At 37.3% G+C, this 12,755-nt stretch overlaps 1 protein-coding gene across 4 annotated transcripts in view; it reads left to right on the top strand.

Annotated features, from left to right (window-relative positions):
- ESF1 (ESF1 nucleolar pre-rRNA processing protein homolog) overlaps positions 1–12,755 on the top strand; it is a 33,356-nt gene that overhangs the window by 18,647 nt on the left and 1,954 nt on the right. For all 4 annotated transcript variants that reach the window (XM_082305391.1, XM_082305390.1, XM_082305392.1 and 1 more), the window contains exons 10-12: positions 5,349–5,470; positions 6,826–6,916; positions 12,150–12,217. In XM_082305391.1, the coding sequence (XP_082161517.1) occupies positions 5,349–5,470; positions 6,826–6,916; positions 12,150–12,217 (281 nt within the window). The remainder of the gene's footprint in view (positions 1–5,348; positions 5,471–6,825; positions 6,917–12,149; positions 12,218–12,755) is intronic.

Here is a 12,755-nt window from a genome sequence, read left to right as displayed (position 1 = left end):
TTTTTTTTTTTACAGTGGAACATAGTCAGCACATGCTGAACAGTAGTTTATAGCTCTGGCAATATATATATGCAGTTGAGGCTGTGTTTTCTTACGGGAGAGAAGTACATTAGTTATTATGTTATTTTTTTTCTTGAACAAATGTGCTGATTTAAATTCCAAAACAATTTAATTATGTTCAGTTGGAGCATTCTGGGAATTCAAAAATAGTTTTTGTTATAATCTCTTAAGACTCCTTAATTTTTTCAGAACCAGTTTATGTCTGTTGAAATATTATTATCAAGCTCTGCCTTAATGTGCTTGACTTTATTGCTAAATCTTTTTTCCTGCCCGAATGTTTAATATACAGAGAGTTACAACAGTTAAATCTAGGAAGCTTTTCAATTGAAAGGCAGAGATTTGAATTCATTTAAAAATTTGAGTTTTGGCACAAATATTTACACATGGTTATAGAAAGCATACTTTGTGAATGATTCAGTTATTCTTGAATCATAATAGTTTTAAATAAACCACAGTGCCAGCAAAAATAAATTAGATGTAGTTCCAACTCTCTTTGGTCTGTTCCTTTTAGGCACAAAATCAGTGTTACATTTAAGCATCCATCTGTTTTCTTAATCATATCTGATTTGAGCAACAATTACTATGCATCCTCATCCAGCTCCCAAAGCTCCCTTTAGAAGGTGAAGAGGGAGAAGACCACAACTGCATTTCTTGATGATATTCAGCCAGTTTTTCATACAGGATTTTTTTTTTTTTAATTGGACTTAAAAATTCTTCCTTTGGGAAGGAGGAGATGCAAATATTTAGCTAGGCTTAAAAGAAAATTTAGCATTTGTTTTATCAGAGGTAGAATAGCAGGCAATCATGTCTCTGTAAAGTGCATAGTAAACCCCAACGGTATGCTCATCTGGAATCTATATCTCACTCTGTATCATTGCTTAGCGTGTCCTCTGACTGAAGCAGTCTTACCTCTTGCAGCACGAAGCAGCGTGTGCTCAGCTGCACGTGGGCTCAGCACCGCAGTTCTTCACACTTGGCATCTTAGCTGCTAAGCGTGGTGGGTTTTTTTCAGGCAGTTATACTACATTAGGAAAACTGTCTTGACTTAAGATGTCTTATCTTCGGGGGTGACAAATTCTAATGTTATCAAAATATTTCTGTCTGCCATTCCTTTTAGCTACCTGCAACAAGGTGTTTCTTTTTTCTGGTAAGACATTACATGCAAGATGAACTTGCTCGTTTAGATTTCCTGAGAACAGAGAAGTATCTTCTTAGCTTCTAATAATTGTGACAGTTGCATGTTGTTAAACTTCCAAAAGTTTTCAAAACTAAGTGTTTAGAGAAGTAAAAATTGTGGCCTGCCCACCCTCCCTCACTCTCCCATCGGTGTAAGAGGCAATATACTTAGGTTTGTTGTAGTATTTATCACATTTTTAACCCTTTGGCTCAGGTATGGTTTAGTTGTATGCTAATATAGATGGCCTTTTCCCCCCTCTTTTCTTGGCCCTTTTTTGTGAAGATTAAATAAAACTAGTGTGATTCATTTATTCTAAAAAAGATTGATATCGCTGAGGGTATAAATTAGCCTTTTCTATGGCCAGTTAATAATTCTACCTAAAGCAGACCATTCCTTTCCCCTTCTGCAATCAAAAGCCTTTCGACCACTTAAATACACTCTTATTCTCGGGAAGTGGTCTGGACAGTAGTTTCTAAGCCATTCTAATCTGTGGAGAAACTCTAATGCCTTTCATGAGGCTGCCAAATACCACAAGAAAGGGCTGTATTTTCCTCCAAGTCCTTCCGTGCCAGATGGATCAAATGATTCCATTTTCCAGCAAATAAATCAGAAATCTTGTAACCTCCTTTGAGATTTTGGTTCTCTCTTTTTCTGGAGATGTGACTTTTTTTTTTTAAATCCAGTATTTACTGTCTTCAGAGACAATCTGCAAGGTTGCTACCTGACCAGTAATTTTTTCCACAAAAGTGCTGCAAAATAATACCCAAAGTAATAGCAGTTCCATTTCGGGGAAGCTGATGATGCTCTTTCACTAACTTTGGAAATGAAAAGGTGTACAGTTGGAAACAACAAAATATTTGTTCTTGTTGTATGAGAGGGCTTCTTAGTGGCATGTTTTTAGTGAACCTATACAATACCCTTCCTTTACTTTATTGTGGCTTTGCATTTGTTTGCTAATTTAGTACCCAATTTTTGTGGTGGTAACAGTTTGCCACTTACTGTTAATTCTGGCTTCTTTCCAGGATAGTAGAAGGGCGCTTTATTTTTTTTTTATTTTTTATTTTTTTTTCTCTTCACTCCCCTCTCTTCTTCCTATAAGACATGGTTTAATATGATTTTAGATCTTGTCCACACTTCGTGTTTCAGACATGTTGTAACCAGCTCTCCAGCCTTTGAATTATTTTTGGAGTGTAGACAAGCGCAAGAACAGGAATTGGTGTTTGCAGTTTTTCAGAAAAATGTTCTGCCTGCTCTTCTGAGGACGGGTAGAACTGCCCGTGAAGGTTGCCCATTTTTTCCGTTATGAACTCTGTTTTCAGTTCCTCATTACTGAGGAGAGCTGGAAGGAATGATGAGGAAGCAGGGACTGGCCAAATGAGAAACCTCGGAGTTGGGAGAAAGAATGGGATCTAGTCTAGGACATCTGGAGAGGTCCAAGTATGATTTCTGAGCAGTAAAGCTAGTATGAGGGGCGGGAGAGTAGGATTTGGTTAGGTGAGGGCTGGACTGGGATGGTAAGAAAGGGATGCTGGAGAGAGATAATTAAAATGTCGAATTGGGGGAGAGACAGCAAATACCAGACTTGAAGGGGGAAGCAGAAACATGATTCCTACATGCTCCCAAGATCTCTCAGTCATGTCGTAAAAGAGGATGTTAACTATAGGATATTGGATGCATTTGTTCCAGAAGTTTAAAAAAAAAAAAAAAAAAAAAAAAAAAAGGTGTGTAGTGAATGAAGGAAGGAATTGCAGGTAGGAGAAGAATATTCCATTGCTCAGGCTGTTACTTCCTGCCAGGGAAGTGGATTCTGTCTTTCTGCTGCTGAGTTCTGCTGCAGTGTGTTGCAAGGCAAGTTAGTTAATCTCTTTACGTCATGAAGTTTTGTTTTTGCAAGTGCCTGTCTGTGAAGAAGGGGATGAAAGTGTATAAGCTGCATCTGAAGTCAGTAGTTGTCCTCATAACGTGCAAGTGCCGTGTGATGTAAAGACTTTTGAAAAAGCATCCCTGAAGCATGTGGAATTTTTCACCGAAAAATGAAGATTGCTTTTAAATTCAGTTCTTACTCTAGATTTAAATATTTTTGATGTAAAACGGGGATGCTCCAGTTATTTAATGGATTCTTTCTTAAGGTGATGTTCTTGCACCATTGAATACTGCAATGATACACATTATAGAAAACTCCATTCTGTTTCTAGAGTAGCGTTCAATTGTGTTCAGTAATTTTGCTATACATGTTCAGTAACTTCGCTATACGTTGAACAGTAATACAAAGTACTGAGTAGCTACATGTTCATGATCTATAGATAAAACAGTTAAGATCCTCTGGAAAAGGTAAAACGTGATCATGTGATGAGACAATATCAGAATGCCTATTTACAAAAAGGCTAGATGGAAGGTTAGGACATACTTGTGCATGCACCTTCAAGTGCCAGGCATTGAAACAGTGGCAGTCTGTGCTAAATCATGGAATTTAATGTAAACCCGATTAACACATCCAAACTTAACTGTCTGATCTTGTTATGCGAGAATTATTTAGAGCCAGATATGTTGCACTTCTATGGGGTTTACTTTTCTAGGACCCTCGGAAAACTGTCACGCTCTGAAAGTAGAGGAAACTTCCTTCAGCAAAGCATTTAGCCACCTTTCCCCGCTGTTGACAGGTCAGGAAACACAAACTTGAGGGCTTCTCTTACACCATACCCATAAAAAAAAGGATATGTAAGAGGTGCAGATCTGAGTTAATGGTGTAATAGTTACAATTCCTCACTGAATCTGGTGAGAGAATGGTACTTTTCTCTTTCGATCTTTCATTTCACATAACTGTTAAGTACAAAAATTACTTTTGGTAACTTGGTGTGCTGACCAAATAAGAAGATGGTTTACTTCTCTTGCGGTTTCTTTTCTTTTTACCTTGAGTTATTACAATTTGAACTGGTAATCGGTGATAACAGAAGACATTCTTTGAAATAGTTTTTTTGTTTCTTTGAGAGACTGATATGTTTCAAGGAGTCTATGCCCTTAATCTCTGCTTCTTGTTAACAAACACTTAAAAAAAAAAAAAAAAAAAAAAAAAAAAGGCTATTTACCTTAAGTATTGACTCTGAATCTAGGTTTACAGTCATACTGGGTGTGTACTGTTTTTTAATTTTACCTAGTTTTCTGTTGTTAAAGCAGACTGGTACTAAGTAGCTTTAAAAGGCTAGATGACCTGGAAATAACTTGGCTAGTTTAACTTAACGCATGTCAGGTTATGACATTAGTACATAATGCAAGAAATTACTTGGGTTTTTTACTTGGTTTTTTTGTGCTTTCTAGCGGCGGATTTATTTTTTACTTAAAATTTATTCAGATAATAGCTTATTGTTCTCTTTTACAATGATGGATGAAAAATACACTGGTCATCGGAGAAACTGCAGCATTGTCATAGTATAATCACAGAGGCAAAGTTTCAGCAATGGAGATGCTATATATAGCAACTTTTATCATGTGAGCGAGGCATACTGGTACAGCAACAGCCAGATAAGATCTCTGTGTGAAATGGAGAGCACCAGCCGTAGAGGTTCAAGCCAGCTGTGAGATGACCCTATATTCGGATCGTGACTTAACATTTCAGAATCGTTGTCAAGTCACTTCATCTTTTGTACTTTGGTTTGGCCTGCACAAAAAATGGGAATGACTGGACTGTATTCGAAGCGTTTTTGTGAATCTTAACTAATTATAGTAAGGTACATTAAACATAAGGGCTCTGTATATGTCTGTTATTTTTATTGTGTTACTCTCATCCTTAAAAAGTGGGATCTGTAGACTGCACATTCTAATGTCTGGAGAGGAGACCTTTCTGAGGAATAGCAAGTGTGTTGGGAATCAGATATCGCATAAGCGAGCTCTTCTTCTGACTCTTGTACAATTTATTACTGAAGGAATGTTTTGTTTGGAAAAATACATCCTGTAAAGTGATCTTATTTATAAAGATGTTGTTTTAAGCAATATTTACATTGTTTTCACATACTTCTTAAAGAAAAACTAGATTATTCTTTTACAAAGGAGATAACAGTTGATTTAAAAAAAAAAATCTGATTAATCTCATTAACTTACTATTCTTTTGTTCTAGGCCTCAAAGAAACTGCCGAAGAAATGGTCAAAAACAGGCTGGAAGGAAAGGATAAACTAACTCCATGGCAAAAATATCTAGAGAAGAAGAAAGAAAAAAGAATTCTTAAAAAAAAGAGAAAGGTAATGTTTTCATTGGCCAGGTGGGGAAGAGTTGTTGTTTGTTTGTTTTCTGAAGTTGCTGTTATTGTTTGTTTTGGATAAACTAAACCAGAAATTGTATAGCTTCCAGTACCATTTTAAGGTTGGAATGTGCAGTGGTCGCTCATGTGGAAAGACCCAGAGTGCTTCTTCAAACTTACAGAGCAAAAGGATATTCAGGATACTGCTGAACGTATATATGTTTACACAAAATCGCGTTCATCTACTTGTGTTGCTTTAAAGATAAATGAGTCATAATAACAGTTGGCTTTTAATTTACATTTTTGAATGCATTAGGAAGGGGTTTTTGCTACTGTATGCATATCAATTCTAAGTTGTTACGATAATGATAATTGTAGTTTTGGAAATTTTTGGCCTAAAATAATACAGACTTGTTTCCCAAAGCTGTAAGGGCAAAGAATTAATAGCCACGAAGAACTATTCAAATTTCAAATTGCAAGAGCAAATTTGGTAAGTAGTTCTGTGTACGAATAGCAAAATGGTCCTATAATAATGTGAAAATTGCTGTTGCTTCATTCTTCCACATGCAGAAAGTAATTGTGCAGTAACTGGCTCCTGTGGCAGTAATGTGCAGAAATAGGCATATAAATGAAATGTTTGTGCATCTAGCTTCCCTAAATTCTTAAATTACTCTGAATATAATTCATGTGGCAGAATAACGTTTTTAAGAGTAATCTCTGCAACTTGAGTCACGCTGTGCATTCCAGTCAGTTTTAACTGGCATTTGATGAGTAACTTCTTAAACCTTACAGAAGATGAGTGTTCTGAACAGAGTAAGTAGCACTGCTAGGTAGTAGAGCAACTTCTGTTAGCATAATGGTCTTGTTCAGTCTGATAAGTTAAGTCAAGGGACAAGGTGTACAACACAATACTTCCAGTAATAAAATTTGTTCTTTTAAATACAAACTCAGTCTTTTTGAATTTCGGAGCACAAAACGAAGCTCCTTGCTCAAGTTTTTCCTTGAGTAGAGCTTTTGTGGAACATGAAGTGAGGACATAAGAATGCTGTGATCCTGTAATTTGTTGGTATGGTTAGCTAATGCATCACAGTTTCTGGGTATATCTAATAAAGATCCCTGGGCTATGTAAATAGCCCTTCTTCAGGTACACAAAAAGCTTTCAATCTGTGAAACAGATTTTTAGATTGTTGATTTGTCTTTACTAGCAATTTTTAGTGTATTCTAGTTTTATGATGTTGAGCATGCAATATTTCAGTTTTCATGTTCATAGTTACTAACAGAAGGAACATCTAATACCAGTGAAACTTTAGTAGTTGTTTATATGTTGATTGAAATAATGTTTGTGCTTTGTTACAGGCTGCTGCTGAGAAAGAACTGAGTGAAGATGAACTTCCACCTGATGTTGATCTCAATGACCCATATTTTGCCGAAGAATTTGAGAAAACAGGTGGGTCAAGAGGGGTGACTTACGGAATAAATCTGCCCTTTCTTTAAATAATGAGCTTTAGAAACAAAGTTGAGCTAGAGTAAATGCAGAGAGAGCGTGTTCAGAATGAAATAAAGTAGGTGTCATTTGCTTAAAATTGCAGGTGCTGTTGTTGTAAAATGATGCACGTTGTGATACGTGGAATGGTAGGGAACGTTGTTCCCTTAGCTTTCACCAGTGACCATTTAGTACCAGTTTCTGGGGATGGCTGTTAGATACAAGCTGACCACCTGCTCCCCTAAACATTCCAGAGGAAAGAACTTCATTGCCTTCAAAGCCTGTTTCCTTTTATATAGGAGGAGCCCAATATGTATGGGTCCCTTTGAAGTTTGGGTCAACTACCTAAATGTCGAATGTTTTTGCATCATAAACAAAATTGTCTTTCAGAAGAAATCAATCTTCTTTTCTATTAGTCTGATACACGTTTTTATTAGTGTACTCTGGCTGCCTAGAAACCCAAACAGTGAAATGTCATATTTTAGGAAATAACTTGTCCAGTTTAGATTTTTAGGATACCTTTTTTACAAGCTTTTTAGTCTGATGTTCAAGTTAGCTTTTGCTGTGGTAACAGCAAATTGATTTTGAGTATGGTTTTGCTGGTTAAAATTTTAAGGTAGGGATAATTAATAAGGGTGAGTTCCTGGCTTTCTGTGCTTTTGGTAGCCAAAACCTAAGGGTGGCTCATACTATTGTATATTAAACGAAGAAAAAAAGAAAGGGGGTGGGGTGGGGAAGAAGTAAGAAAACAAACAAACAAAAAGAAGATAGCAACAGATTTACAGATATTGTCAGTCCGTTGTTTTGGTTGTGTGTTTTTTTTTTTTTTTTTTTTTAAGTATAGCAGTGCAGATCCAAGTTCCATTTAAAAAGAGTAAATTAGTTTTAATTTGATACCTGCCAGCGTAGGCTTCTGTCCTGATTGTTTGACGTTTATATTAGGAGAAAGTAAATAATTAAAAAACAAAACCTGGACGACTTTCTGTCTTAATGTGCTTACATATATGTCTTAATAGTCTGAAGTACGGAACAGTAGGATGAGTCCTATCTGTGTTTTATAGAAAATACCACAATTTAGAGGTGTCGCGCAAAGCTGTTTTCTGCCATGCTTTCGTGGTGAGTTGTGTATAGGTTATTTCAGAAGTCATTGTAAAGATGCCATTCCTTCCACCACTTTTTTAATTTTCTTCAATAGCAAGATTAAGTAGGTACTCTCATATTCATGTTCAATGTTTCAACGTTCTATGTGAAATCTCTGAAAAAATGTTTTTTTCTACATTATGTAAGAAGTTTTTTGTGTCATGGAGGGGCTCAGCAGAGGACCGACGTATCTGCAGATTCTTAAACCTTCTTGTCCATAATATGGAGAATAGACTTCTAGTGTTCATGGAGTCTTTGAGGATAGTAAAATAGACATAAAGGTTAAGAAAGTGAAGCTTTTGCCTCCAAGATTACTGATAATCTACTGAGAAACAGGAGAAAACCAGAATGTGGCTAGATCTGGAGAAGTTTTAAAGGGAGAGTGCAGTGGCTGGCTGCAAGCCAGTTGACATTTTAACGGTGATTACACAGCACAAATTTGGCTTTCACCAAGTTTACCCAGAACAGCCTCTGTCTCATAGCTGGGGTTGCTTTTAAGCACAGCTAGCTTATCCAGTTGGGGAAAATGGGTTACAGTCTTTGAACTAGGCTGTAGCTCTGCCAACTTTGTATTTAGGGTACAGGCAGCAATAACTTGAATGATCATAATTTTTCATAATTCCACAATTCCACTGAAAGATTGAAATTTCTCCCTTAAACTGACTGTCAGATGATCCTAGATTATGCTGAAAAAGCACATGACAGCATATGTTTGCAGACTCAGGTGGACCAGAGCAGAAACTGTGAGGATGCAGTAGTGCTGGGAGGGTTTTGCAGTGGTGTATTTGCATCTGTGCTAGATTCACTTGTTGACTGTAATGTGTATGGGTCTTGTATAAGTCAGTTTTTGACAAGCGGAGGCAATTGAAGGGAAGGAAGACTGTTAGGAGCTGTTAGACAAAGGGCCTAGCAAATTTGAGTGCTGTGACAAGAAAACTGGAAGTTGTGGGAAGTCTAAGCATATATTCGTTGAGTTTGTCTGTGTTCCTGAACACTGTCTGTAAAGCAGGCAGTGATTCTTACACTGTGCATACTTCATCTTGGGAGGGGCAAGGGCGAGCAAATGCTTTGTCCTGCTATACCCGAAGAGTGTCTGTGCAGGTGTGTGCAAATTAGCACTCCTGAAACTCATGATGGTGCTTGCTTTGCACAAAGTTTCCATATGCGCATAATCCCTGGGTGGTTTTTCAGTAGTCCCACGGGCTAAAATGTAAAATGCTGCATATATCTGAGCCTTGATGTTGCATTTCAGAAGCTTGATTCTAGCTTGATATTGTCAAGGAAAAAAGCACTTGTTGCTTTCGTTCGATATTGTTTCAAAAAGTGTTGTAAATCTCTCATTTGGCTTGGCCAGTTTCAGTCTTACTGCATCTGTTTCTGTGGGGTCTCAGAAAGGTTCATGTAGGACAGAATGACTTTTGTAGCTTAAACTGTTGGAAGATTAATAGCTGAATAGTGTAATTGCTTATTAACATGAGAGCAATGTCCTGCTTTTGGAGATCAGGGAATAGTTTCAGAACACTTTAGACTATTAAACATAGTTTCTATTGATCCTTCTTTGAGGAAAAGGGCTACATGTCTTTACACGTTATTATAACTCTATAGGTTCCAAACCATTTAGATGCCTTCTCATGATCTAATTTACGATACATGTAGGAATTGATGGCTTTTTAATGCTGGAAGGTAGCAGTACGACTGTGGGGGCATAAGAGGCTAACAGCAAAATCTGAGTATAGTTGTAGAGCTTGTACTTGGAAGATAAAGGTCTTAGCCGTATTGCTGAATCATTTTCTGTGTGTCTTTGCAAGGCTTTTGAGACTGACTTTCAAGCTTCTGAGTAAGAGAGACGAGAGGTCTTGTGAGAGGAGTTTTTGGCCTGGGGTCGATCTCTGTATTTGAAGTCTCAAAATTATGATTAGCTTTTACTGCTAGCACTGGAAAGTTGTTGATGTGCAAAACAAATGTTGCAGACTAAATTCTTGGGCTGAGAAAGAGTCAAATGATAGCTTGAGGGGGGCTTGCAGCAGAGATGAGAAGCTTTTTCTCACTGGCTGGTGGCAGCTATCAGTTCTGCGCAGCACCGAAGAGAAGTATCTGCTGCTGTAGGGTGGACCAAATCTGATTAAAAGAGGGCAGCGGGGAGTAGGTGGTAGATAAAATCTGAGGGTTTGGAATCAGTTGGGGAGGCCTCTTACCATAGGTTTTACATTGACGTGTGTGCAAATGGGGGGGGGGGGGGGGGGGGAATCTTCCAGAACGTACGTGGGGAGAGGGATGACATCAGGAGAAAGAGAAAATCATGCATTTGTGAATTCTGAAACCAAATTATTTTCAGCGTGATGCAAAGGTTTCAGTGCTCGGAGTGATTTCAGGTACCAAGCTGTTTTTATTAGCTGCATAGGTTCATAGTAAGAAATAAATAGTTTAATACTAGCACCTGCTTCACCCCCATCTGCAGCAACAGAAGTCTCTGGAGGCCTGAAGATAAGCTGTCTTCACTTCTGTGACTCTACAGAGAGTGAAAGATAGGGGCAGGTGACTTGAGGAGCCCTTCTTTCAGGGATGGGTGGAAAGGCTGAGAGATTCACTGATTTAACTTCTAGAATAATTGTCTCCAATTCATACCTCTGTGCCCTCTTCCCTTTTCTGTAGTTTAGCCAGTCCTGGGGAGATACAAAAGATTTCCTAGTTGTTGAAGTCTTGCATAGGACATTTATTTCTCCCTTCTACACATTAACGTGAATTGTGTAGGTTCGGTAACAATATTATGTCTGAATCTGATTTTCCTGCATGTTTTCTGGAACTACTAAATCAACAATTTAGTTCTTGAGCTGATGACACTGCGCATCTGGATAGTTTATTTTTTGGTGGTGGTGGCTTGTTTCTTCTAGAAATCCATTTCCAGCTTGGAATCCATTTAGAAATAGTCAAGAGAATAGTCACGGGAGGAAAAATTGTTCTTCAACAAATGTGTCCTGTTCCAGAGTATACTTAGTGATATAACTTGACGTTTTTCTGGCATGTGTGTATTTCTAGTCTGACTACAAATCTGGCTTAACAAAATGGAGCCAAATATCTTCCTTAAGAGTACCCCCAGTGGACTGTAATAAATTGCCTGGGAATGTAATTCCAAGCTGAAGGGCCAGAGTATGTGGTTCAGGTCAGGAAACCTTCTGCTTTTCCTGCTCCTTCTTGCTTGAGGTCTACAGGCATTCCAAAGAGAATAATTTGATTTCGTAGGATTTATAAACAGGTCTGTTTTCATTAAAATTTATGTTTGACTAATGTCTTACGCTGTTACTATTCATTATGTCTGTCTAATCAGCACTGTGTATCTAAAGTAAATTCTAAGAGAGTAAGAAAGCTTCATCAGAAGAATATTCAATTCAGCCTGAACAGTCAGTCATTTTTTCATTCCTGTGATTCTGTTCAGGTCTTTTTTGCAAGGGCATTTTGTGCTAGCGTGGCTAACAGCACAATATGGTCTTCTAGCCTTGCATATAAATTTTAAAAATTGTTTGTCTTTTTTTTGAATGATGTACTCTTATTCAGCTCACAGACTTGTATTCTGGATACAGAGAAGCGATGCACATTTGTTTTTTATTCTAAAGTATTTACTACATTGTCTGCTTAAGTAGAAAGAATGAACAATTTGAGAACTGCAGGACACTTCAATTACATTTATGAGTATATAAACCAATTTCTCTTTAAAACACCCTGGGAGTGGAGTAATGTCATATGTTTGCCTGCCCTGTTGTGATACTCCTCTCTACTGCTCTATGAAAAATAAAGTAAAACCATTTTTTCTAACTGTTCTTTTTTGTTGACTTGTTTATGGCATATTGCTGCCTCCTTAAGTTAAAACAAATATTCAGCGGATTTTTAGCGCTTTAAGTTTAGTTGGCTTTTCTTAACTTTTTTCAGCCTTTTTTCACATCTGACATTTATGTATTGATTACAAGAAAATGAGATGCACTTAGAGGTTCTATTCATAGGTAAATTATGCTCTCATGCATAAGCTTGAATAAACGTGTGTGTGTCCTATATCTGCACTTAGGTTTAAAGAAGAAGCCAGAATCTGTTGACGGTACCTCAGAAGATGAAGATGAAGTTGAAAAACAGAAGGTAAAGTGGTTTAAAATGTTAAGAATCACAGATGTTGCATTGCCTAAATTCTGCAAATATTTGTTATGTGTTTGTGAGTGGAACTACTACAATCCATAGGACAACAATAGAAGGAAATGGTATAATTTTAATAGCAAGAGCTTTTGGAACAACAAAAAAAAAATTACCCAAGTAGAATGGCAGATGGTCCGTGCTTTGATGTTCTAAGATTATGCCATGATATCTTTCTGGAAAATTATAGTTGAACACAGCTCAACAGGGTCAGGTAACACTGAAATGTAAGGGCACGGAAGCCATACTGGTTGAGCTGGTCGGCCCTTTAGCTTTAAAGCTGTCCCAGTATGTTTGCGTGTTGGGCGGTGCTGAACATCAGCATTGTATGAAACATTTCTGTATTCAAACCTTGTCCTGTAAACTTTTTTAACCTTGAAGATTGAATTGTTTGCTATTGCATGTTTGCTTTTCATTCTTTCTCAGAACAAGTTAACTAAATGTATTAAATTCATATATGGTAATTTTTATTTTGCTAGATAAATAT

Source organism: Platalea leucorodia, assembly GCF_965183815.1.
Source record: "Platalea leucorodia genome assembly, chromosome: 3".
Taxonomy (NCBI): Eukaryota; Metazoa; Chordata; class Aves; order Pelecaniformes; family Threskiornithidae; genus Platalea; species Platalea leucorodia.
The sequence above is the reverse complement of the archived record's forward strand: the minus strand, read 5'-3'. Positions and strand labels throughout refer to the sequence as shown.